The sequence below is a fragment of the Larus michahellis genome, chromosome 3 (assembly GCF_964199755.1).
Source record: "Larus michahellis chromosome 3, bLarMic1.1, whole genome shotgun sequence".
Lineage (NCBI taxonomy): Eukaryota > Metazoa > Chordata > Aves > Charadriiformes > Laridae > Larus > Larus michahellis.
This window is the reverse complement of record NC_133898.1, coordinates 48,915,304-48,942,018: the sequence shown is the minus strand read 5'-3', so window position 1 is coordinate 48,942,018 and position 26,715 is coordinate 48,915,304. Positions and strand designations below refer to the sequence as shown.

The following is a 26,715-nucleotide window of genomic DNA, read 5'->3' as shown; positions in this document are numbered from 1 at the left end:
GACCACGCGCACCTCCAAAACAAGCGGCGAGGGAGGGGCTACAGAGGGCGCGTGCGCGCGCCCGCCCGCCGCCGACGCATGAGGGGAGGCAGGAGCGGGGCGATAGTGGTCAACGGCGCCGTACCCCGGGGCGGGGTGGGGGAGTGCGCTTGTCCGGTGTGGCGACACGGGGTGGGGCCGCGCTGGACCTGCGATACGTGTTCGTGTTAGGCCCCGGCGCGGGTCCCCGCGCCCCGCCTCGCCGTTGGGCCCGGAGGAGGTTGCCGGCGCTGCCACCGGCGGGAAGGGGAAACGTCCGGTGTTAACCGGCGCCCGCGTGCAGCCTTCGGACGGGCGTCGCACAGAGACCAAAAGTCCTTCTAGAGGCTTCCCGTGTTCCTGCTGCTGCTGCGGAGCGCTGGGAAGTGCCCTAGAGGTGAACTGTGCTCAGTGTATAGAAGGGGCTTTTTTTTTTCGGGTTAGACTCTCAGGTTTTCTCTCAGGACAGCTTCTTTTATGAGAAGCGATTTCTGTAAAAACAGGCACACCTATTTTATTTCTTAACAGCAAAACGTATAGGGAGATAGGAAATACGGCTTTGCCGTGGCTGATTCTCTTACCTGTTCCCTTTGAGAGCAAGCCTGGAAGTTAATGGAAAAGCTGTAGACGCCATCTACTGTTGCGCCTTGTTTTTAATTTGTTTTTTTTTAGTTTTAACCCCCCTACATATTTTATTTTCAATGAAGGAACAGACTGCAGTGTAGCAAATTGAAGCCTACAAGACAGGAAGAAGGTGCTCTCAGATGTGGTTTCAGGTTACAGCTAAGATAATGAAACGCTGAGTTTTGTGGAAAGAGGCAGTCCTATTTCTCCCGCTCCTCTGTCTTTCTCCTATTCCATGTATCTGAGATAGCAGTCCTACAGTTGCATGTTAAAGCAATTCAGCTACTAGAGCGATTTTTATTTTTTTTTTCCTAGGGACAATTTTTTGCCAGAGCAGACAGCTGAACTGACGCGCTGTATGTATGCTTCATCACTCAACCTGGTCCAGGGGAAGAGGCAATGGTACATATCCTGATAGGAAGAAGAGAGGGTAGGAGCTGCTTGCTGTTAGATTGTATTAGTTTTTTACTGATCACTTAGGGAGACTGGTTGGCACTTGAGACGTCAATTGAATTTGTCTAGCTGTGCTTTGCCAATAGCTATTGGAACTGGTTTAAGACTGTTACTGCTGCTTCTTTTCAGTTCCTTTCAAAAATCTTTAAAAAACAAGACAAACAAACAAAAAACCAAAAACCAAAACCAAAACAAACAAAAAACCAAAAACCCAAACCAAACTCCCAAAACCAGCTCAGAAACAAGCTTTTTCTCCCAGAAGTTAAGTGTATATCTGTAATTCACTTCCAGAATTGCAAAAATTCATATTCCTGTGGGAAAACATGAGTGTTGCACCAATTTCGTGCATAGGGTTGATGGAATTAGGATTTTATTTTCAATCCATTTGTGACCCAGGTTCTTACACCCTTTCAGTTATAGGAGAATACTGCTTTACTGGAGTATGGAGACAAGCTTTAAGGTGAGGCAGCTATTTCGGAGAGCTTAAAAGTTTTTAAATTGGCCATTCTTATTTATGTACAAGTTAATTCAAATTATTTTCCATTATATTTGTCCTTAAATGCCAGTATGTCACAGATTTTGCATTTGAAAATGCCTTGGAAAGATGAAGAATTGATAGCCATGAATTACAGAGAGCATGAAATGGAGTAGGCAGTGGTTTTATAGCTTGGTCCCAGACAGATGATGGGACCTCTGGAGTACAGGCAGTAGACCTGTCATTTGGGAAGGGTTAAATGAGAATCTGTTCCTACTTTTAGCATCAGTGGACCAATAAATTTGCTAGATCTTTGAGAAGACATGGCAGAACAGCTAATGCTAATGTTCACATTGCCATGGTTTGCTCTCACTATCAGTACTCCATACTTTATTGCCAGTGGTTTGTACTTCTGACAAAGGAACTGTTTCTGTTTAACAGATTCAGGTGATTTCATCGTATTTGTTTACATATTATAGCTTTGACTCTGGAGTAAATTTAGTATTTAAAAAAGCCCCAAAGCCTTGGAAGAATCAAGCACTTGCACTGTCACGTACTTGCACTGCATAAAGGACTAGGTAAATTAGGTGTAAACTATCTTATGTTCTAAGTCATAGCGTTCACTTAGTTGTCAGTTCAGAACATTTTATGTTAGTTACTGGAAGTACTTTATTTCTTCGCCTCTGACAGAGTCTTATCTTGCTTGCAGTTAAAGTCAGTACAAATTTAGTTTTTGACTGTCATGTTAGAAGCACAGGGAATTGGCTGTAGAAATGTATAATGAATAATTTTAAGAGGCAAAAAAAAAAAAAATTAATTCCTTGTATACATAAGTATTATCTGCTGTACCAGAGCTGAATTTAGCTTAATACAGTTTTTTAAACTCTAGGGTATTTTCAGTCTTTTACTTTATGTTTTAGTGTTGATTTCAACCTACGAATGCTACTTTGGTAGTGGTATAAAAATGTTTTAAAAAATGCAGATATCCTAATATAGGATTCCTTTGTGAAATCAATTTCAGGAAACAGATGCAGAAGAAACAGTCTTACAATTGCAAATGAAACCTGACAGCATGTTACAAATCTGTGAGTACCTACTAAGCCTGTTTCTTTTAAAGAAAATTGCCATGGTATAATATTTTAGCAGGGGCTGAGGACAAGCCTTTACTGGAGAGAGGGATAATCATAGTTTACAGCTTGCTGGACTCACGAAAAGAGTCTAGCATATATGTTTAATTTTTCAATGTACACTTACTTTGTACAATGTACATGCTTGGCATAAGAACAAATATCTTCTGTGATTTCATAATATGCATTGCTGTTAAAAATGTTGACAGTTTTATTTGCAAGCTCTTAACATTTTCTTTCTATATGCGAGCAAAGAAAGCGTTGAACACAGGAGCAAAAAACATTGTTCTTAGTAAATAGGAGGTAAATAATGCACATTAGAGTCACCTCTTCCCTATCACAACATTGTTCTCTAGAGTGGGCAGAAACCTGGGTGTACCAGCGAGTGGCAGACGGTCTTTTAGTGGATATAACAAATCTGCAATTACCAAACTTACCTCTGGCCTGCAGAGAGGACACAGTAGGAACTGAAACCAATAAAGTCCTGCTACTTTTCTTGTATTAGCTCCATCAGTGCTTTTTAATCAGCTTTTACTTGCCAGAATTGAGATTATGCACGCTGTACACAGAAATAATGATCTGTGGTCATCAACCATGTAAAAATGTATCTTAGAAATTATTATGGACCAATTTAAGTAAACAAACACACAAAACAGGATGGCTTCACATTTCATGTTAGGAGAGCTTGGTAAATCCCAGCTGCTTTGCCAAGTACATGAACTAGATCTCAGTAATCTGAAATGTAGATTTCTGGAAACTTTTTGCCCTTGAAACCTTTGCCTTTATTTATTTTTCCAAATTAACATTTGAATGAGTCCTTTCTAAACTTAGGGGAGTAAACCAGAGGAATCAATATGCCACAAACTTCTGTTTAAGTCTGGCAACCAGCAGCGGTGGGAGGTGCAGTGCCTGTTGAGCAATGGAACATCTTGTGGTAGTAGTCTAGTTATGAAGATTTGATGATAGAGCAAGGCAAAGCTGTGGGTAAGAACTTTTAGCAAACCACCCAATGTAAGTACAAAAAGCAGAAAATTAGTGGGGCACATGAGTTCTGTGGTCTATCAGGCCTGCTACAACTGAAGAACTTGTATACCCAAACCCCTGTTTTATCCAGCTGTCATTAGGCCCCATAAAAGTTATTAGGTTTCCTTGCAAGTTATGCTTCACTGACATCCTGTTCTCACTTCTGATAGCTGCCTTAAAACCACAGTGTACACTCAAGTCTGAGGCAACTGTTGCAAATAATAACTTTTGAAAAGTACCCATGGATGTCTAGACAAACAAGTGTCAGGACTATGGCCTGTAAATGACAAAACAATAGGTCAAATTCAGTATAGTGAAAAAAGGAAAATTTTTCATATAAAAATTTCATACAGAAACTTCTTCACAATGAATATGAGGAAAAAGAGGAGAAGGAAAGATAGAATGCAGTAAAAATAAAGACTAGCAAAGTACAAAGAGGGAATAATTTTTTTAAAAAAGTTTGTGTAGGTGGTGAAAAATTACCTACAAATCTTAGCTATACACCTGTATCCTTGTTCCTGTGTTTCGTGTGTGTGTATTATAGTTGAATGTAACTGCACTGTGTAGCGTATGGCTGCATTGTCTGAATCAAGAGTACAGAAGTAAAGTCATCTTTGGAGTCTTACTGTCGTTCCTGTAGTACCTATAATTTTTGACAAAGTAATGCTAACAAAGAAATGAGTCTGCTAACTCGGTCAAACTTCTGAATATAGCAGGTGCAGATGAACACAAGTAAGCTTGTTTAAAAAAAAAAAAAAACAAAAAACAACAAACAACAAAAACCCAAGCACTTGCACTTTGTGTGTGTGGGTGATTATCCATCAACAAATCTGATCGTGAGGTAGAGATCTCAACTAAATTATTATACATTTTATGGAAAGAAGCAGCCATGCAGGGGGACCCTGCTAATGTCCCTGCAGAGGGATAAGCTGCAGCCTGAAACCAATCGTATTAGTCTCACTTTCAATATATCAATCTAGAGAAAGCAAGGTTTTGCTGTTTCTGTGGTGCATGTTTGACTTGGACATAGCACAGCACCCAGAGTGGTGGGAACATTCCCATATCACACAGTCCTATAAAACAAACAAATTATCCACAGGCTTACGTAAGATGGTCTAGGTGTGTGTAATTTCTTATACTTTCTCAATATAACGTTGTTTATGTCAAAATTGTGACATTTCTGTACAACTGTAAAAGGACAGACCAATATAATTATTGGCAAAGAAAGTAGTTTTTAACCTTTTAGCTGCTGGTTAATTATTTGTACCCCAGAATAGTCTCAGAATTCTAAAGAACTGGTCTAGCAACACACTGAAGCTGCCGACGGTTGAAAGCTATCTATAGGATAATGGGGAAAGAAAATGCAGGGAGGTATTTCCTAACTCTACTGACATACGTTAGCGGTGAAGAACTTATGTTGAAACAGAAGTATTTTACTCAATATGAACTTCCTTAAATAGACATGTCTGAAATGTATAAAGCAAATGAACAAGGAAGAACAAACAAGGTTGCCATGCGATACTGGCAGGCCCACAGTTACTGTGACTATTAGCAACCCCTGTCAGGGAGGGGAAGATTACTGTTCCCCTGTGTTAGTAGCATTTGTGATCTGGAACACAAAGAACAGATAAAGAACAGAAGTTCTTTGTTTCCATGGGGAAAAGCCATAGAGGATCAGTTAGAAAAAAAGTTGGTTTGGTTTTTTGTGGGTTTTTTTTTGTGAGGAGCTAGCAATAATATATTACTGGACAGGAATATACTGTCCACAGGAGGAAAAAGGTTTCATCTGCAGCCTTATGCTCAGAAGGTGGGGAAAACCCTTGAGACTGTGGGTTAATGGCTATTTCAAACAATAAACTAACTGGCTATGTATTACCAGATAGTTTGTAGACCCTTGGGAAAAGTCTGTCCTCATCATACGTGGCTGGTGGTTTTTTTGATGGGGCCAGGAAAGGAGTGAGAAGAGCCATGTGTAGAGTTGACCTGTAAAAACTATTTGAAAATACTAATTCTGTACTTGAGTGGAAATTTACAAAACCCTGGACTCCTCACGTTATCATTAGTTACACTGAATTTAGCAGCTTGCAGGGTTACAGCAAGATAAGATATAGATTGTACTTAAATATAGAAATTTGATTAGAAAGTTAATCCACTGTTTTAGAGAATGCCATTGCTTAAAGTAATCTTATTCTGAATTTAGTTTTTATGATACATTTATATTTAGTTTTGCCAAAATAATTGCTGGCTTTCTGGACTGGTCAGTTAGTTAAGTAACAGACAAAGATTTCTATAGCACTTATTAAAGAATGATACAAGAACAGGCATGCAACAGCCTAATTAATATGTACTGTTGACAGTGCTCTAGAGATATTTATATGTAATTGCAGACTCCTCCTTCAGTACTAGGGAAAAAAATGTTACATTACGATGACTAACCTAAGTTTTGAGGCAGTAATGGTATCTAGACTATTGGCTTCTATATTAAATTCCATTATTTTAAACAGTTTGTAATTTTAAAATACATGATTTTTAACAACATTAACCAGTTTCGGCTGCTGGCACAAGTGTTGCTAAAATTATATTGTTACTGTTTACTAAAATAATTTTTTAATCCTAATGTAAGGAGATTTCAGGGTGCAAGTTATCAGAAGAGTAAATGCCACGTTGGTGGTAAAACCTGGCTTAGCCACCAACACCAGTGCTTACAAAGTATGTTTCTGTAGTTTACAGCCACCTGTGTAACAATAATACCCTAGGGATATTTTGAAGGATGTTAACGGATACATTTTTATATAAATTATACATATATTTATCCAAAGTTTTTGTAGTCACTGACTATATCTACTTCTGGGGTTAAAACCAGTAGTCCTCAAACAGCACGCAGAGGCAATACACACATGCAGGTCCTCCGGGCGGATATGGCATTCGTTTAATCAAGGCATACATTTGGCAGGTTCGAAATCCAGAAAATTCTTAGCTCTGCTGTGGCTTTGGCATTCCTTACAGTTGTAGGAGAGGCTTTGATTACTACTGTAGCATTTGTGTGAATCTGTGTTGGTAAGAATATACTTTGTCCGGCCCCTAACTCTCAGCCTGATTATCCATCGCGAATAACATTGTGCCTCTAAGGAAAACTAGGGAAACTTACAGAATCAGCAGTTTTATTTCTAATTAGACTTGGTGTTACCCTTTTAAACTAAGAAATGCCCCCATTCTTTGTGATCGAGTTTCAGTATGAATGTGGAAGCAGAGTCAACATATACCACGAACAACTGGAGTCCAATAGTATGCCTAACAAAAGACTTTGTTTTTTACACATCATGAATTACAGAAATGTTAGTGAACTGTTAGCTCTACCTTGGAGATTAAGATATGTATGGACATATGCATGTGTTTGTGTGTGTTTGTATAAGCCAATGGCAACACCTCCATTTATCTCAGGCGAAATAAGGGTGATGCTCTGGATCTTCTATATACCATGTCAGTACTCTCACTGGTAGGATGATTTAATTGTATGCTATAAGAGCTCTCCTCACAAAGATTTGCTCTTTTACAAGAATTCATAAATTCAATAACAGAATCATTGAAAAACATTGGTATTATTAATACTGTATATAATACTAATGAAAATAACAAATAGCAGGATGAGCCCCCTGTATTCAGTCTAAATTCTGTAAATATGAGCAATTTAACCTTTGTAGCTTTAGGGTTTTTTTTTGTTGTTTGAAACATGCATGAGATGGAAAATAATCTGTGAGAAAGCACTCAATTTTTAATGCTTTAGGGACCAAAGGCTACTTTTAGTTACTCCAATGTAAGCCAGTTGACTGAATTGAAGCTCTTGCAGTGTAACAGAGTAGAATTTGGCTGTAAGGTAACCTTGTTAACAAACACGTAAGGTGTCTAACATACAAATATAGTCTTTATAATGGCAAATTCAGTTATGCTGGTTTCTTTTTGTTTGTATTGTACAATAAATAGCAATACATGATATCCCTTATTTAGAAACTGATTTCATGCACGGACCTCATTTAAGAAATCTGTATTACTCTAAGTATATTGAAAACTTAAGTGAGAGAATTTGCCAGTGATGACAGTGGGGGCCCAAAGCAATTATATACAAAGATTTGACATCGTCATGGTATTGGAAGTGCCTGTGGCATAAGAGGATGAATTTTAAGTATTTGTGAAAAAGTTTACGATTGTTGCTCTGCAATACTTGTGTCCCTAAACTCTGTCCCTGCGCGGTGAGCCACCCGCGGGTGCACCTTAAATCCCATCCGAGACCACCCCTCTCTGCCTGAAGGCGCTTATTTAAGCGCGTAAATATCTGTAAGAGCACGAGAGCAAGCGCTTGATTTTATATTGCTGAAGGAACTTACTTTAGCTTCCCAACTAGCATTACTAGATGACCCATAATATGCGCCCTATGTCTGTGTTGTTAATGAAACGCGGAGTGTTCATCTGGCGGAGCACCTCCCGCCCGGAGGAGTCATCCCCGGCTGGGAAACGCGGGATCCCGGCGGACACGCTTCCTACCCCGGCTGGAGTCGCGTCCGGGAGCGGTGGTGGTGGGACCCCCTTCCGTCCGCCCTTCCGTCCCTCCCCGCGGAGGGCGAGGCGAGGCCGCGCACGCTGCCCTACCTGCGGCGGGGCTCCAGGCGGGGCGGCGGCAGGAAGGGGGCGGCGCGGCGGGGCGGCGGTTCCGGGCACGTCGGCGGGCGCCGCTCGTTCCTCGCGTTGGGACCCCACCGCCGCCGCCCGCCCGCCCCATGGCCGCTCCGCTGGACCCGCTGCCCCCAGGTGAGGACGATGCCCCGGGGAGCCGGGCGGGCGGGGTGCCCTGCGGGGCGGTGGGAGGGGAGGTGTAGGCGGTGGCGGCTCCCCTGGTCCCCCCCCCGCGCCGGTGCGGGACAGGCGCTGCGCGGGCTGCGGCCCGCGGCGTCCTGCCGCCCGGTTCCTTTGCCCGGGCGGGGGTGACTCGCGGCCGTGGCTCACGGGAGCCAGGTGAGGAGTCTAGCCCCGGCCGAGATTAAAAGCGTTTGTTAGTTGCTCCCTTCCCCCTCTGCGCACGCTAATTAAGCGTAGTAATAATTTATCATGTGCTCTGCTGATGTGATTTAGTGCAACTTGTCCTGTCAAGCCTGCTGCAGTGTTTAGCGTATAAGTTTAACGTACTTGCTAACAGCACATTAAAAAGCCATTTTCTTAAATTCCCAGACTCACGGTGGTTAGGAAGCCCACACTCTTTAACTTGCATGGCTAATGGTGCAAATAACTTTTAACTACCTCATCTTAGGTGTGCCAGCATCACATTTTTTTTCCTACATATCTGCTCAGACAGTGACAAAGTTTTGAGTAGTTAACAGTACATAAAAATGCACAAGTGCTGATGGACTTTGATTTTTCAGAGAACTAAATATTCTAATATAATTTGCTGGTTTTCCTGCGCTTATTCAAATCTGAAATTCACGTGTCTCTGGTCAAAGCACCATTGTTGATTTGGGTTTAATCAAAGGGTTCGTCTCTATGAACAACATTAATATTAGGGTGATCACTTTGTTCAAGTTGTACTCTTAATGTGTTTGCCCTGCCTTGGTGTGAAAGAGCTCTAATATGTGTAGGGTTGAACTACATAACTACGGCAGACCTTATGTGCTTCACCCATTACTGGCGGTGTCAAGGCTATGTTGCAGGGAAAAACCTCTAACAGAGGGGAACAGTACGATGCTTTGTGAACCCCCCTCCTGCTTAAAGATCAAAATGCTTAGATCTCCAAAACTTACCTTCAGACGTCCTTCTAATGCAAGGATGAAGAGCAGATACAGGATTAGAAGTTTGAATATGTGTGTGTAGACACATATATACACCTGTGTGTATATATATAATTGGCAAATTGTTCACACTGTTAAGTGCACAGCATTGCATCCCCATTAGACTAGCAGTATTGAACAGACAGAAATGGTGGTGATGGGTACGATCTGCTGTGCCTGTTGCAGACTGGTTATAGTGGACAGGCTCAGGCAGAAGAGCTGTGGCAGCTGCTGAGCAGTCAGTGTGCAGGTGCTGGGTGGCAGAAAGGAACCTTGGGAGCAACCATGGAACCTGTCTTATGTCTGTCTGAGTCAATTTGCACGTGCTGATTTATGTCCATCTGAGTCAACTCACGTGTGGTTCCTGGCAAAAGTGTGGGGAAGTAAGTGTAAGCCAGTGGCTGTATGCTGTCAGTGGGGAGTATGGTGATAGTAATTTTTTTGAGGGATCACAGATAATGTTGTTATCAAGCTGTCTGTCAAACTAACTGTGAAATTAGTCTGCACCAAATAGTCAGTCAGATGATACCTGTATTTCCTGTCGGCCTTTCAACATGCAAAACAGTGGATGTTTTATATTTGAGATAAACAGAGAACTTTCCTCCCTGCTGTTCTGTGCACCTGCATCCAGCTGTATGAGATGAGCTGCAGAATGCTGTGGGAGATACACATAGGAAAGAGAGAGGGGACATGGTGTTTTAATTGCCTTATTCACAATTAAATATTAAGTCTGTGGTTTTCAAATTATCTGCCTAATATCAGTGGTCAATAAGACCATAGTGAATCATCTGCAGCCAGTATGTGGGGCCTTTATTCTTAGGCTCCAAATATTCATAGACATACATGCCACTTAGAGAAAATGTTGGGACTTGGTAGTGCTCTACAACCTAAAAAACATGGAAATTGCTGTTCTTCGTAAGGAACTAGAAAAACAAAAGGTAAGAAATTGAGATATAGGGACAGAAACACAGTTCTAAAAAAAGATGCGGAGTCACAGATTCACAGTGGCTGTTTGTGTGAGATCTAGAAAGCAGGAGTCAGTTAAAGGTACCACCCTGTACCCCATCACCTCTTGTAGAGTCACCCTGGTGTCTGTTTAGTCCTTATTTCAAATGCCAGTATTCTTGGAGCTTCTCCCATTTTTTCCAGTGCTTCCCTCTGGAGCGTGGAAAAGTGCATTACCAGTGTCGCAATATACCTTGGCTGTATCTTGGAGATGTAACAGAATATGACATCTTGGAGGTGTAACAGAGGATGAAACCCTTACCGTAGCTACAGTAGCCACCAGGGCATGGAGCTTTTGTGGGGTCTGCTTTCACCTACCTCAAGGCTACCTCATATTACAAAGGGAAAATAATTTTTTTTTTTTTAATGCATATAAGAATCCATAAGGAGGAGCTGTAAAGGCTCCAGAATAAACTGACGATAAGTTGTATGCTTTGCCACTGGGTTTGTTGGGTCTTTGCTGATAGTGGAGAAACAGTGAGACTAGGGATGCCTGTGCTGGTCTTCTTCCCTGGAGCTTTTATTTTTTCTCCCAGTACCTCCTTCTTTTTCAGCTTTCCTTTACAGGTGGGCTTCTCTCTTTGCCCCAGCTCCCTTTCCAGTTCCTTTGCAGCTCTCCACCACAGTTCCCACTTATGTCCTCCATTTTTTGGCCTACTGTCATGCAATGTCTTATGCCAGCTTACTGTATTTTCTCATATCCCAGTCTGACTTTCAACCTTATGAAGCTAATGGTGGTTTATACTGTCCCTTGCCATCAGGGCAGGCTTTATCCAGAGCATTCTGTTAATACCATGTTTCTGGAGCAGAGATTTCATATTTACCAGAAAGGACATGTGTGACAAGAATATGTTGTTTTGGCTTTTTTTCCTCTTCTACGTTTGTCTTCCTAAACTTTCTGATGCAATGTGAACATGCTTATCTGAAATTTCATAGACTTCTGCCTTTTTAAAATATTCAGTGTGTCTGTGTTCGAAGGCTATACTCAAGCCTTGTAGATTTTACCCCTCTGATTGTGTGCCACCTACCTAGAGAATGCGTGTGGTCTTCCTGTGGGCACTAGTGCTGAGAAAGGCTGTCCCACCATTGCAGAGAGGGGCTGGGCACCGCACCAGGCACTCAGGAACTGCTGCTGATGGGGCTGCCTCGCAGAAGCAGGAGGGAGAACTGCTCTCTCTGGAGGCCTGAGGTTGCTTATGTCCCACTGCTGCAACCTTTTTTATTTTCAGGCCTGTTGATTGTACTGTTTTGTGTTGTCTTATGCTTCAGCTTGTTGTATTGAGTAGATCTGTAGGAGTAGGTCCCAAAATAAACAATTATGCTAAATTTGAGTTGGTTAGAATAGTGTCTAACTTCTGTGCTGTTTTGGGGCTCTGTTTACACTGTGCATTTTGTAATTAATTTCTGGGACTGTGTTCTAAATGCACCGATTTTTATATTTGAGAGAAGGTAATCGCCAGATATTGATTCCAGCCACCTCTTACTGATTGTGGTTGAGAACATTTAATGTGCACTTGTAGTAAGTATAAGGACTTTAAGAATGAGAGTGATGAGAATGGAGTGAAAACCCTACTATGTAATTTAAAATGCTTTTCAGTTTTTGAGAATGTGATCCTTATCAACAGCAGGGATTCCTTGAGGAAATGGCAGGATGATGTTAAATTACAGGAGTGGTTTTGTGAATCCTGACTCTTGTATGAGACTTGTTTCAGATTCTCCATGCACTTTTGTTCAGTACCCCACTATTATTTGTGAATTTAGCCATTGATGCAGAGGGGTTGACATTTAATGATTCACCTGCAAGTACTTTGAAGATTTATTTTTTTACCCTTTTGATGTTAATATAATTGAAGTTTATGATTCTATTATATACAAATAATTAATGTTCACCTCAAATGTGTTTTTTATTAGGTTTTGTACTATAATCTGCTGTTTATTATAGTATTAATTTTTGTTGTAGTGGGTATGTTTACTGTTTGAATTATTGCTTTGAGGAAAAAACAGAGTGCTATCTCTTGGAGAACAAAACTTTTATCAGATTTGCTGGATTTTCCTCTTTATTGCAGAATTGTTTTCTACTTGTTCTGGTTTTTTGTGTTTTTTTACTAAAAACAATTTACAATTTTAACTTAAGTCTATCTTTTGTTAGTGTTATCTTAGAGTTGGGTTTCCTTGTTGCCTGTAGTTTCTCATCTATGTGCTAGCAGCTCTGACGTTTTCTAGTTTGTCATGTTTTCTTATGGAAGTGTAATTTTACATAATGCACGTAATGGCTGTATAGTTGTGCTTTATCTTGGTCAGACAAAGAAGCAAAATAGAAATTGCCAGACAGAAATATTTTGAGGATTATGCCGTGATAAAGCTTTCTTATTTCCAGTAGATCATGCAGCAAAAGAGCCGGTGGAGGATACAGATCCAAGCACTCTTTCCTTAACAATGGTATGTGTTTCTAGACTAACACAGTTAAAATCATTGTAGTTCTCAACAGTTATGTAGTGCAGAAGTGAGGCAAAACATTCAAGAATGTTAATTTAAACTGTGCGTATATATCCATGGGTTTGTTTAGCCACATGACTATATAAAAATATTTTAATTTACTAACCCTTTGCAATTAAAGTGTGAATAAAAATACCAATAGGTACTTAAGCGGAATTGGGTGTTACTGGCTGAACTGTCTATAGGATAGCCTCTAGAGGCTATGACAGTACCATTTTTTTCATTTAAAAAAACCGAAAGCAACAACCAACCAAGAAGGACTGGTGCAGACATACTTCTGTCTATATGGGTTGGAGGGATAAGAAAACCCATTTAAGGCTTAAAATTTCAATTGTACTAAGTTGTTATTCCTTCCTGTACCTATTTTGTCTGGTGAGTAAGTCATGAAAAGGTAAGACCAAGCAGCAGTGCCTTACAGCAGGCATGTGTGAACCTAGGGAGGGACCAAACTGTGCTCTCTAGTGCTTGCTGGCAAACAGAGTAACACCGTTTATGACAAGTTTTTGTGTCTTAGGATATTAAACGTGCCAGTTTTATGCTGAAACAAGGAGTATACCAAGTAAAAGTAATATGAAATTCTGTGAAGTCTTTTAAGAGTTCTTAATGTTTCTATGGATTGTTTTCTCTGGGGAAAAGTTACAGTGCCATGTAGCCCAGAGAAGGCTGTTTTCTATTGTAGTTATGTAAACAGATTGAAATGCATTACTTTACTTTATGGATGGCAAGTGAGCAAGCTATTGCTTTGCCTTGCTGTTTTCTTCCCTTTTTGTACCTTTGCAACAGGGAGTCAGCAAGAAACTCTGAAAATATCAGAAGTACTTCAAATGCTGATCTGTCATTGGGATCCATTATTGTGGTCTGTGTACATACCTTTGTGTCAGCAGGTTTTAATAAAAGATATAGAATTTGTGATTGTTTTTGTGGACTGACTAAATTAGATGCTGTGTTTTGCCAAGGGGAGTTTTTAAAAGGTGGGGGAAAGGTGCTATGTTTGAGACAAATTAAAGCTTGTTTATCACCCTCCCTCCCTTAAATTAAGATGTCTTTAATCTGTTTGCTTGGTTACAAGCTTCTATAAAAGCCACACCTACTTTTACATAAGGGTAGGGGTCATAGGGAAGGAGGTAGATTTCGGGTATAACATAAGTTATAACATGCCTGGAAATCAGCAGCTATTCCCTTAAACTCAGTAATAATAGTTTTCTATTGCATCTTAATCAGCTTTTTAATTTTAAAGCAGAAGGGAAAAAGATTTTTTTCTTTCAGTACAGTAACATTTTAGTAAAAACTTGTATCTGCTAAAAGAGCTTCTGAAGTCATCTCTGTTCCTCCTGGTATGCATTGCCTTTTCTAGATTATCTTAAATGCAAAATTTCTTTCCCAATCTCTGCTTTTTCACTAAAAATATTTCATTTAAAAATACTGCAGGAAAGCAGCAATCTATTACTTTTGCATGAGCTAATCAGTAGTGTTAGTAGCATCTCAGTTCCCACATAAGAAGAGTGTTACTGTGTCTGACTGTAGACGGATCAACCAGTAGCAATTTAAGAGATGCAACTATATACTCTTTCTCCAGCACAATTACACTCAAAATAACAAACATCTGTATCTCTTGCATTTTTGTGACAGACTGAAAAGTATCCTGTCCAAGACACAGGAGTACCTAAAGGTAAGTATTGTGAATTCTTTCTATTCAGGTGTCATAGATCTGTGTTGTTACGTGCGATAAAACCATTGGGTTTATCTAACAGATTGAAATAATCTTACTTTTTCCTAGATGTTTATGTTTTAAATATAGTGTTGTCTTCTGTATTTTTAAGGCCAGTTTGGTGTATATATATAACTTTTGAAATTTCCTTCCAAAGTTTAGATTCGATCTAAAAGTCAGTCTAAAACTGTTATTAGAAGATCTTTGTTCTCAATCTGGAGGGAAAATACAGTGGTGCCATCAAAAAACAGTGTTCAGAGAACAGATGTTAGAGATGTGATAATGTTAGAAGGTGGCTTTGAAGAGATTACCAGTGCCTTCAGGTTATCAGAAATACCTGATTGCGTTCTCAGCCCTATAACCAATTAACTCTTTCTGCCATCTTTTACCTTCAGCAGGTATTAATACCATCCACTTGGGAACTTAATATAGGTCCACTCTGCACAAGTTTCTGCCTCTCCTCACTGAAAATGGAGTGAGGAAGTGCAGGTTCTGTATTGCACTGAAGTCAAATACATGGATTACACAGCATGAATATCCCCTTTATGGTGTCCTTGACGTGTGGGGTGGGTTTATTTTTTTGTCATCCCAGGCTTCGTAGTTGGCTTTTGTCCAGGGAATGCACTGGCAGGGTCTCAGTTGAGAAGCACTCTGCAAGTAGTGTGATCTCCATCCTGTGTTGCACATCAGGTCTGCAGTGGGGAGAGTCATAGAAAACTATGCAGAAGGTAGTCACAGTGGAAACTTTTGCTGAGGAGCGTGGACAATATACCAATGGGGTCAAAGAAAGGTTAGAGACCTTGAGGGAGCCAGCCAGAGGAAACAAGCATCTTCTCAGAAGTGCTGTTCAGTGGGGAAAGAGAATGTGGGAAGAAAACTAATTCGAAATCATAAATTACTTTCTGTTTATTTGCAGCCAGGTGGTTTGTTCTTCCAACTGTTTGTTAACACTAAAGCAATTTCTCTGTAACATTCTTTTCCATGTCCTGTTTTTTATTTCACTCGTGACATTGGGTCCTCCATAAAATTAATTAGATAAATTCCTGCATTTCAAATTTGTCAAAGTTGTTTGACATCTGAGATGACATGTGAGATTGCATGTTTTAAATGCATTTAATTTAAAAAAGAAAGCTGAGAGGAAGGGGAAATTTCAGCACTTTCTGTAGAAAGGAAATGAACTTGGTTTAATTTTAGTTTCTGCTTCCTCTTACTAAGTGTAAAAAGATATAAGTACTAATATAGCTTGGCATTTCCCCTTTGGAGTTGAAAGTGGTACAAATACCTCTTAATATTCTGTTCGTTTTTTGATTTAAATTTTTCTTTTGAGAACGACTTTTCATAACTATTTCTGTAAAAATACAGACTTAGAAATATGAATATGTGAGCTAAAAAGGGTTACAGATGTGCAGGTCTGATTCTGTGTAACACAAAATTATGTTTGCTTCAGATATGTTTGAATAGACAGTACATTGGCTGGGGGTGGCGTGGGGGCTGTTTTGTTGCTTTTATAGGTCAATTAACTAAGGGACCGTTTGTGGGCCATAACTTCTTAAAGTTCTTAGCACCCTCTACTGATTATGAATTAAAGATGAGCTGAGGGAACTTACAGGATTAGTCTTAATGTTTTCATCATGTTTTGATTATAATTCTATCCCCACTCAGATATAGAACAAATGTCACACATAATGTTTCCACACAAATGAAGTGGAATTCTGATGACCATACTCTGCATTTTCAGCCAGACTTTTTTGGATTATTTTTTTGTTGTTGTTGTCTCTGGACCTACAATCATAAAGAATAAAGATGATCCTTATTCAACATTTACCCTGCTGGGGGTGAAATACTCTTTGGCTTTAAGTTTCAGCAGTCTTATAAAACCAGAAAAAGAAGAAAATAATGATTTTGTTAGTTTTTTTCTTTCTTGCAAAGTAAGGAGGAATTATTTGATTCAGATCAATTTCTTGAGTGAGATAAAGAAATATGTCTTCTTTTTGTTATTTGATGATTCATAAAGATAACAGCTGTTCTTTAAAGACATCTTACCACTAAACAAACAGCCAATGGAAAGGTACCAGCACTACAAATGTAGTCATCACGACGGAGAGTTCTTGTGTGTAAAAAGGTGTGGAATGTAACCTCTTCTAAGTTCGTGTTATTGGTTGGTCAGTACCTGACCCAGGGGAATGATGCAGATGGTTTGATGATGAGGACCTTATTAATCATGCAGAGTAAAATTTGTCTGTTTGCACAAGGTGCACACCTTGTACCCCACGTTAAGGGCTGAAGTAAAGCTTGAAAGGTAAATAGAGTTCGTGCTATGCTGGAGAATGTTGTGCTTTTCAGTGGACTCCTAGGGCAGGTGATAAACACATTTTGAAAACAGATTATTTCAGTGCTTCGGAAAACTCCTGTGTAGTAGAGATAAGTAGGATGAGCCTAATTCATAAAGCAGCAGAATAAAAAGTAAATATTAGTGTAGTACATATTTTAACAATTAACATTGTAAGTATGATGAGAAAAGCAAAGCAAAAAATACTGACTTGCAACAGTCGTCATCAGCCTACTTTGATGTATTGGTTCAGTTAATATTCTCTGGTCAGCTTTCTCAAAGAACATAACTTGCTTCAAAAATAGCGTGGTGGTTTAAAAAACAACTGCTATACTAATATCTGATTTCTGCAAGGATTATTTTTCTTTGCACAGTCGTGCTCTGCATGATGGTTGTGGTCTCTGCTAATTTAATATTTTTGGGCTTTTAATCCAACATTTCCCAGTAACTGGTCATGATATGGAGTTAAATTTTGTATGCTAGACACTTGTAAATTTTGTTTGATAGTTTTACTATTTAAATTTGTATTTGGGTGGAAGACCAGTGTTTCACAGTCTTTGTCTTAGATGAGGAATACCTAACAGATCAAGTTACATTGGAAATTGCATCTGTGAACATCAAGACCCTTACATCAGATTCTGGCCTAATTCAACAGGTAAGAAAAATGATACCTGAATGTGAACTAAGTTTTTGCTGTTGATTAAATAAGTATGGTAACAAATAAAGATATTTTCAGACCATAGCTGGAGAGCATGGAATTACTCAGTAAAACCGACCAGAAATAAGCTCTATTTTGAAAAGAGTTCAATGAAGTGAGCTTTTGTGGAGAAAAGCAAAAGAATGGTTATTTAATCATTAATGTGTACTTTGTAGTTTAAATAGGATTTGATTAGTGTATAGATGCTCTGCAGAAGAGCTGACAAAGCATTAAGGCTTTGTCATGCATGCTCTCCCTCTTTCCTGCTGAAAATAGAGCCAAAGCAGAGAATAAGTGAAGAGGAATCCTAGGTTTTGGAGTCCTCATGTTTTGCCCTTAGGGAGGCATTTGACTGTTGTGCTTTGAATTTGGGATACTGCTCTTCCGTAGTGGACACACTCTCCACTGTTCATGAAATGTTACGTTGCCATAGGGTGGGCAATGTTGAGTGGCTCCCATTCTCCAGGCTTACCATCTTTGAAAGTGAATGTTATTTGCTGAATTTCAAATTGATTCTCTTTGGGTTGAGCAGAAAACTTGGAGAAGAGAAATGAATGAGCATTTTCCAGCGAGATGAAGAATTAAAAGGAATTCCTTATGCCAGAGTCCCAGCTGAAATTCATCAGAAACAAACATGGGTTTGGTATGCATTTCACAGATGATGGAGGTAACCGTCGCATTCCCATCATCAAGAAGAGGGCATGTATTGCCAGCTTAGAATCACTATAAAGATATTTCAGTGTATTAGGGTGTTAATGGTTCTACAGAGCTGGAAAACTTTCTGCTTATCTTCAGATTTTGCATAGTTTATGGCTTTGATTAGACCTGTACAGGTTGTTTGGATTTCAGTTGTGGGCAAAAATTACTCTGCCCTTCATTTCATGGGCAGTAACACTACATTGTCTTATTGCAATTACATTACAAGAAAATGATCTTGAGTAAACCTGAGTGCATCTGACTTGATAAAAGTGGATAATAACTAATCAGTAAAATTACCAATTTTGAAAACAGATGTATGCCACAGGTAAGTATGCCTGTTTTTCTTCGTACTTTTCGCAGTACTAGCCACTCTTGTTATTTTTTATCAGGAGACATAATGACATCTCGTAAAGTCATTTAGGTGTTAACTTTCACAATACAATGTGAACTTTCATGAATTCATAAAGTCTGGGAAATGTTACTGAAGCTCAGGACAGCAACTCAGCTGTTGCAAACTAAGTGAACAGTATCCACTTTTCCTTTTTTTTTTAATATTTTTTTCTCTTTCATTTTTATTTGCTTGTTTGTTTCTTTTGAAGCAGATCTCTGGGGAGACTGAGCTGTGATGGGCAGCTCCTCATTGTCCCAATGAGCTACCCTTCTGGGGATTTGCTGCTCTGGGCTCAGTAATAATGTTCTACATTTTTAAGGAATTTGTGGGAATGCAGACAACGACTATAATCAGGATTTCCATATTTAATTTTTCTTAAACTTTGGGTGTTTAAATGTTGCTATGAAGGCCAAGTTCATGTTTGAAAAAGCTCTGTCCAGAGAAAGCTTATGTGGTGCCATTGCAAAAATTAACCTTCTAGAAGATAACGGCAAGGATTATTTGTTGTAAGTGGTATATGCGGTGTTAGATCTGTCTTGAGCAGAGATCAGACATTTTGTGGGGTGAATTGACGTTGCGTGTGTGATCTTGCAGTTTTCAGGGAATAAAGAAATGCTGAGAACAACATGCAAATTTTTCCTTTCCTAACAAAGTCTTTTAATATTTTGGAGATAGTTTACCTTCTTTATAATTGGACTGTGAATGTATGCATGTTTACCACATCAACTGAAACTGCCTATATTCTATTTTTAGTGGATTTCTTAGTGAAGAAGGTGTAGCAGTTAGGAATAGAGTGTCTTATTACATGGTATTGTTACCCAGTTGATTTGTGTTTCCATGCACAGCCTGCAAAATGTTAAAAAGCCTGCTGTGATAGTTTTGGAAGAATTACGCAATATGAAAAAATCAACAATACTTTTACTGCAGCTATCTAAGGGGAAAATCCCCATCTGCTTTCATCTTTAAATCCTCAACAGAAGAAAGCTATTTCACCTGGCTCCACACCCGCGTACTTAAAGTAAGGGCAGCTGCAGTTTACCGCAGTCTTAGGATCAAGGTGCTATCCTTCCAGTTTTCAGATGTTGCTCTCCAAATGGTAAATTGAAATGTTACAATGTGTGTTGCAGTCTCAAGCTGCTAAGAAATTTCAGTATGTTTAATTATCGGGCAAAAAGCCACTGAGGGAATGTTTACTTCAAATAGGAGGAGGGTTAGATGTGAACCAGCAGAAATGTTCAAATCCAACTGTTGTCTAGAAAAGCTTCCTATGTATGTAAAGAAATTTGTAAAAAAAGCTCCTCCACTTTTCCTAGATCAACAAAACAATCCCTTACTGCTCTATGTTACTGGCAAAATTCTCATTTTTTTTTCATTAAAAAGTATTTAAAAAATCTTTTTAATCAAACCATATGAATTGTTCAACAACTGTTGAGGGATTAAGAACAAATTATTCAAAAGGTGTAACGCCATAGCATATCATCAATAAAGACGACATTGTGGGTCCAACAAACAGGGCAGTTTTATGAGTTAAAGCATGAAAATACTGCCTGAAAAGACTGCAGATTGTCTGTAATTCCTCAAAACCAGATATATTCCCTGTCTGACTTTACAAGCAGCTCGGGACCTTTCTGAGTAATCTCCTGGCACTTGTAAGTTAGTCAAATAGTTATTCTCATGTTTAAATACATTGTTCTGATTTATATTTGTTTTCTGCATTGTAGCCAGAAGACAAAGACACGCAAAGCCATACTGATGAATCACTTTCAGGTAGTATGTCAGCTTTACTGTTCTACATATTTTATTCCTAGATTTTTCTGTGAAACTGCTATCTGTCATAACCAAGAACTGCCTGGGTAATCAATGCTTGTGGAGCTCATTTTATTACCAGTGTCATTTACAGCTTCCTCTTTGTTCTAAAGGGGGTGGTGATCAATAATGCAGACCATACAAAATGTGTAAGTTGGGCTTTCCAAATGCATCTAGTAAATCCACCTTTGGAAGAAATCTGTAAACAGCTACCTGCAGGGAGCAGAAGCTGGAGGTGGGCTGTGGGGTTTATCCCATAATTGTATGAGCTCGGCTGGGGTGTGTTTGGACGATACACAGCCCTGTTAATCTAACAGTGAACAACTGAGAATTTCCTGTTAATAAATAAGCTTGTCCTATCATGTAGCATTAGGATCATGCAATTAGGTGGGTAGGTCATGATTTGCTCATCTGTATCTAACACAGGGCATCTTAGAAAAGCAGGTTTCTTTATAATGCTTTTGGTAGTCTGCACATGGTATAGCACAAGAAGCAGGTTGGTTTAGTTTTGTTTACCTATAACTGTGCCCTGTGTTGTCTTTACTTCTTCTTCCTTGCTTCTACTGGAGGATAAAACTTACTCTGGCATCCTTGCAAAGCAAAATAAGATGAAATTCAGATAGGGTGCTCTCCTGCCCTTTGAGCTCAGCCAGAACTTTGATTGGATTACATTCATTTTGCCTTGTTTGTATAACTAAATCTTGGTATGAGTGAAGCAAGCAAATTTTGTCTCACTTCAGCAAGAGTTTAGGGTTCGCAAGAAGAACATAATAGTTTACGTATGTATTTCTGTAGAAAACAGCTGCAAGGCCTGTGGAATACCCGTGAGCAAAGATGTCACCAGAACATGTTTCCCCTTAACAGGGAATCTAAGCATTTGTATGAAGTTATGTGTCTGCAGCAGTGTTCTTGCTGCACGTCCTAACTTGTTGAAAACTTCAGAAGTTGTCTTTGGCCTGCTAAAAAAGCAAGCTGATGAGCAACGTTACAGAAATAACAGTAGTCTGTTCTTCCCTTAAAAAAAAAAACAAAACACCACCAAAGTGCGTGCAGAAGCTACATTCAGCTGAGACGCTTTTATAGCACTAATATTCAGAATTAAAAAAAAAAAATCACAATGCGACGGTCTTTCTGGAATTTTCACACAATCTGACAACGATTACTCCAAAGGAAAACCCAACCAACCAACCAACCAAACCTCTATGAGTAGGTGGTGCTGAGTATCAGATTTGCCCTTTGCCAGAGAAACAGTTCAGGTCTCCTAGACCAACACTGATCTGGCGCTTGTAAATTGTGTCACTGTTTCCTGTTGTTGTTTTTAATCACTCTTTTGATCAGTATCAGTTTTCTTATCGTAGTGCCCCTTTTTCAAAGAGTTTTATCCCAAGTGGGACCAGTTACTGCCCTATTTCAAGCTATACAATGAGGCTGGAGGACAAAAGCTTTAGAAAGTGCTTTTAGGCTGCATCTGTTATCTACTACTCTTTGACATACCGAACTCTCCCTGCCTTCAAAAAGGAGCAGGGAGAGTTAAGGTCATATCCACAGCCAAAATGCTCAAACAGTGCCCTACACCACTGCAATGTTAAAGGTCTTAGTATTAGTCTTTAACTGGAAGTATGACTAAAACTGATTTGTATGTGCTTTTATGGGTTATTAATATATAATATAGTCTGATAGCATCACATTGTTGACAATGCTGAGGAGACATTGACTGTTGTGTGTGGGAGACCTCTAAACAGCACTTTTCAGTATTTGATGCAAATTTTAGAACCTATCACCACCTACTTACAGCAACTTGGTATTTTTATTTTTCTCACACATAGATGAGTATGCACTTTATTCCTTTCCATAATGCGCATTTAAAATAGGCTTGCTTGGTAGAACAGGGACAGTCTTTATTGCAAGAGCCCTTACAAAGCAAAGGAACATTTCCAGTTTTTCATTGTGTTAAAGTACTAGATGTTAGTTGTGTTTGCAGCTGTCAGCAGAGATTCTCTTGGTGCAAATATTTCATGTTGTTACAAAAGCAGCAGTTCAGAAGTGCAAAGCCTTTTCCTTCATCCTACAATATATGTATACAAGATGTACAGAATGTGCACATAATCCTGTTAGTGATGTAAGCAGGGATTATGGCAGATTCGAGGAAGCGACATAGTTCCCAAAAACAAAAAAGGGGAATATCCCAGCTCACACACTGGATAGAATTGCATGCCTTTTCTATAAAAGTATAAATATGGTGCTTTCGAAATACTGTCCTTTTGATTATAGCCACTGATTGTAGTGAAGAGAGAAGTCTTAGATCATTTCATAAGTACTTTACAAGGAAAGGCATTAACATGTCACTATTCTGACTATTTCAGAAATTATTCACAGGAACATAATACTCTTCAACCCTTTGTGCTTTTAACTTTTTGTTCCTGGTGATACCACAGCAATAGATCCTAACTTCTCCCCATGTCATGGTTTTCACTGCAGATCTCAAGAAAACCTGCAAGGAAAATGGCACCTGCTCCTTGTGCGTATTCCGTGCACCGACCATCAGTGACATGCTCAATGATGAGGACTTGTTGTACACAGTGAGGCTAAAGCTGGATCCCTGCCACCCAACAGTGAAAAACTGGAGAAATTTAGCAAGCAAGTGGGGGATGACTTACGATGAATTGTGTTTCCTTGAACAGAAGCCCCAAAGTCCCACCTTGGAGTTCTTGCTACGGAATAGTGACAGGACTGTGGAGCAGCTGATTGATCTCTGTAAATTTTATAAGAGAATTGATGTTGTGAAAGTGCTGCTGAAATGGATGGAGGAGGAATGGCCCAAGAGAGGGAACAGAACTTATCAGAATGACTTCTAGGTCAAAGAAAGTTGTTAGTCTGTACATGTTAAACACTGGGACTAGCTGCCACTAGTACATGGGAAGTTTCCCTTGCAAGAGAGAGAGAGAGAGCCTGTACTGATGGTTTGTATACCGTGTAAGCTTTATGTACTGTATACACACATATATGTTCTGTGCCCCTAGGGTTGCAAAGATAACCTGCCAAAAGTGGACGGAATAATGCAGGTTGGGTTCTTGAGTCTACAAATGCCTTCAGTTCTTTGCTGCTGTTCGTAGGCTTCCTAAGCAGAAGAGGAGTGAAAGAGCCAGACTGCTGGTTTTACTGCAACAGTTGTGAACCATGCCAGCTGTGTGCTGTTGCTATTGGGAAAGCCACAATTAGAAGGCAAGTCTCGTGGCCTTTCTGGCAGCCCTTCCACAATTTTATATGTTCTATGTAGTAGAAGATGAGGAGTTTTTTTTTTTCTTTTTTTTTTTTTTTTTTTTAAGCTTTATGACACTGGTTTTGGCACAGGAACACCTCAGTGTTCCAAGCAGCAGTTTGGATTTGCATGTTACAATTGATTCAATGTTTCAACATCACATTCAGACACTATTAAGCTTTAAATCTCTTGTATAAGCAAAAATAGATGTTAAACAAAACAATTATTTGCATACTTCTACATCATAGGGCATATATTTGCTATAGAAGAAATCATGCAATTCAGAGACACTTTTCAGCCCATAACCACTAGGGACCAAAAAAAACCAATTAAAATGCTTTATATTTAAAATTAGTTTCCAAAGTTTTGAAGAAAATGTACGCTATGAGTGTACTTACCTGTTTAATGCCTCTCCCTTTGCAGTGTGAGGTGATGGCTAGGCTAATGCCTCACCCACAGTATATCCTTAGTGTACTTCCCTTTTCACAGCCCGTGGTTTTCTTTACAGTCCTGTGGGTTGACCTGCTTTCTGTCCCACACCAAACTAGTTGCACACGTGAAACTAGCACAAATTTATATATTGATGAAAGCCACTCTAATGGGAAATTAACAGGGGAATTCATCTACAGTCCAGGTGGATGGTTATTAAAGCACTTGTGGTGGTTTAGACTGATGTTTTTCAAAGAATTTTGATACTCTGAATTACTCTGTTTACACTTTAAATATTTTAGAAATTGGTCTTTTTCCTACCATTCTTCTGTGTTCTAATGTTTTAAAAAAACTCCTGAAAAATCAGTTACACAATACAATGTATAAAGTACTCATAGCTATAATGCCACACACAAAAATGTTGTGACTTAAACATACTTCTAGTTGTTACCCTTACTAAAAGCATCTCAGACAATACTAATATGTACATAGGTGTATATACCAAAGCACTGGTGAACAGTATGTCAAGATGTGGGGCAAAACTAGAATGGGGTACAGGTTGATGCACTGTTTACTTTTCTTGAGTAGAAATGACTAAGAATTAGTAGCAAAGCTGAGGGAATTCTGATGCTGTATACTGAGTTTCTTAATTGTAAGAGAATGAGAAGGGACCTCTAGTAATACTGTACTATAGATACTGAGTGATATTGTTACAGAGGATCTAGAAGTAAAGACTAACATTTTCAATGTCAGGCATTAGTTCTGGGGTGACATAAATTAGCTTTATTTTAGTGACTTCAAGAAGCTGAAAATCTAGTTTCAAGGTAAAAGACTGACCTAAATCTGAGGTTTGAATTTTTTAAAAACTTGTGGAAGAGTGGAATTTTTAATAACTTTTTTTTTAAACTATTCCTCAAAAACATTGCTACTCTTTAGAACAGTAAGTTTTCTAGCCATATTTTAAAGAGGAAATTGTACTGCTCTATTTTGTTGGGGCTGCAGTTCAAACGTTTCATGTCCCTCTTCTAGGAACAGGGGTTTCCCAAAAGATGTCTGTCAACTATAACTTTTGCAAATAATCTTCTGTCTTTAGTTAGGAGCGCTAGAATTACTTTTGAGGACTACTGCCTGTGGCTGGGCTGCCTGCTATTTTCAATTCCTACAGAGGCATCCACTGAGTATGGGCAAGTAGCTTGTAATACAACTTGTTCAACGTACTCCCCGTACTTTAGGCCTGCTATATGCATGATTTAGGATCATGTATCAAGTTGTTCTTCAGAGTGATGAGTGCTGGCACATATGCCAAACAGCTTTTCTCCCCCATAACATACCACAGTTCTATGTGTGTGGTATTATAGTATGCTCTGCTCCGGTAGGTCCAGTCCAGCAAGGAGCTGGACCTCTCACCTAAGACTCAGAATGGGAACATGAAATGATGCAGCAACATTTCTGAATCAAGATGTTCCATTGAAATCTACCCCTTTTCCTGTTTTCTGGCTAAAACTTGTAAAATTTTGAAGAAACACTGTTGTCTTGTGGAAAGGAGTTCTGATCCCTTGAGGCTCTTGAAAAGTCAACGTCAGCTGCAAGGATTCATGTCTGATGGAAATAAACCTGCTTCTGAGAGTTCATATGTGGATTCTGCATAAATTCAGCACTGAAGGTTGAAAATGTTAGCCTTAAACTTCAACACACACTGGATTAGTATACTTGAAATATTTTTTTCCTCTTTGTATGGCATGAATTGAGATGTACACACTTTTTTTCGTTTCATATCTGTTTACAAGATATTGGGTCTGATTCTTCAGTTTATTCTTATATCTTGTGTTATAATGCATACTATTTTTAGAAGAAATATAGATTGTCGATGTTTGACTTTATTGTATTTGTTTTTATTACAGCTAGGAAAACAGCTATTTTCCTTCCCACCAGTCAGCTTGGAACCACTGAACTATCAACTAGTTGTGCTGTGTAAAAAACATCGTCTTAAAGCATCTATGTTTGCAACAGATACTGCTGTTCAAGAAAGGAAGATGCAATTTTTTTATCCTTTCCTTATGAAAAATGAGTTAATTTTGATAAGATGATGAACAAAGATGTTTATCTAGAAACTTGCAGTGGAGTTACGAACTATAGAGAGGTATGAGACCTACACTGAGTGAACTCTTCCTGAATTAAAAACCAGTCTCATAATGAAGGTTAGAGGATCACATGGACACCGTAAAGGCTCTACTAGACTATCACTTTTGTTCCATTACATCTTTCTCCTATTCCTGTACAAGACTTGCTCTCCCTTCAGAGATTTCCAGGTCTTTGGTTGCCATCTCTGTGCCCGCAGGATAATCTGTGGCCCTTCCCACTCA

The 26,715-nt window shown here is 39.2% G+C and overlaps 1 protein-coding gene across 7 annotated transcripts; it reads left to right on the top strand.

Annotated features, from left to right (window-relative positions):
* The first annotated feature begins 67 nt into the window (after window positions 1–67).
* Window positions 68–26,491, top strand: EDARADD (EDAR associated via death domain). 7 transcript variants are annotated; one of them, XM_074580055.1, is made up of 8 exons: window positions 68–415; window positions 958–1,072; window positions 2,592–2,655; window positions 12,919–12,977; window positions 14,664–14,703; window positions 17,638–17,726; window positions 20,580–20,625; window positions 23,143–26,232. In XM_074580055.1, exons 3-8 carry the CDS (start codon window positions 2,628–2,630, stop codon window positions 23,517–23,519), a joined length of 639 nt encoding a protein of 212 aa, XP_074436156.1. In that variant the 5' UTR covers window positions 68–415; window positions 958–1,072; window positions 2,592–2,627; the 3' UTR covers window positions 23,520–26,232. The 7 variants fall into 7 exon arrangements, 6 of the variants coding, with proteins under 6 accessions (XP_074436156.1, XP_074436155.1, XP_074436152.1 ...); XR_012586142.1 differs by lacking the exons at window positions 68–415; window positions 958–1,072; window positions 2,592–2,655 and adding exons at window positions 7,379–8,523; window positions 26,254–26,491 and having other exon boundaries at window positions 12,916–12,977; window positions 17,611–17,726; window positions 23,143–23,886; XM_074580054.1 differs by lacking the exons at window positions 68–415; window positions 958–1,072; window positions 2,592–2,655 and adding an exon at window positions 7,379–8,523.
* The last annotated feature ends 224 nt before the right edge of the window (window positions 26,492–26,715 follow it).

What these genes read in the sequence shown, in the direction of transcription:
- EDARADD (XM_074580050.1), top strand. Translation starts at nt 8,493, where the DNA reads ATGGCCGCTCCGCTGGACCCGCTGCCCCCAG. An exon ending in GCTGGACCCGCTGCCCCCAG is followed by an intron (nt 8,524 to 12,915) that starts GTGAGGACGATG and finishes TCTTATTTCCAG; the next exon opens with TAGATCATGCAGCAAAAGAG. An exon ending in GCACTCTTTCCTTAACAATG is followed by an intron (nt 12,978 to 14,663) that starts GTATGTGTTTCT and finishes TTTTTGTGACAG; the next exon opens with ACTGAAAAGTATCCTGTCCA.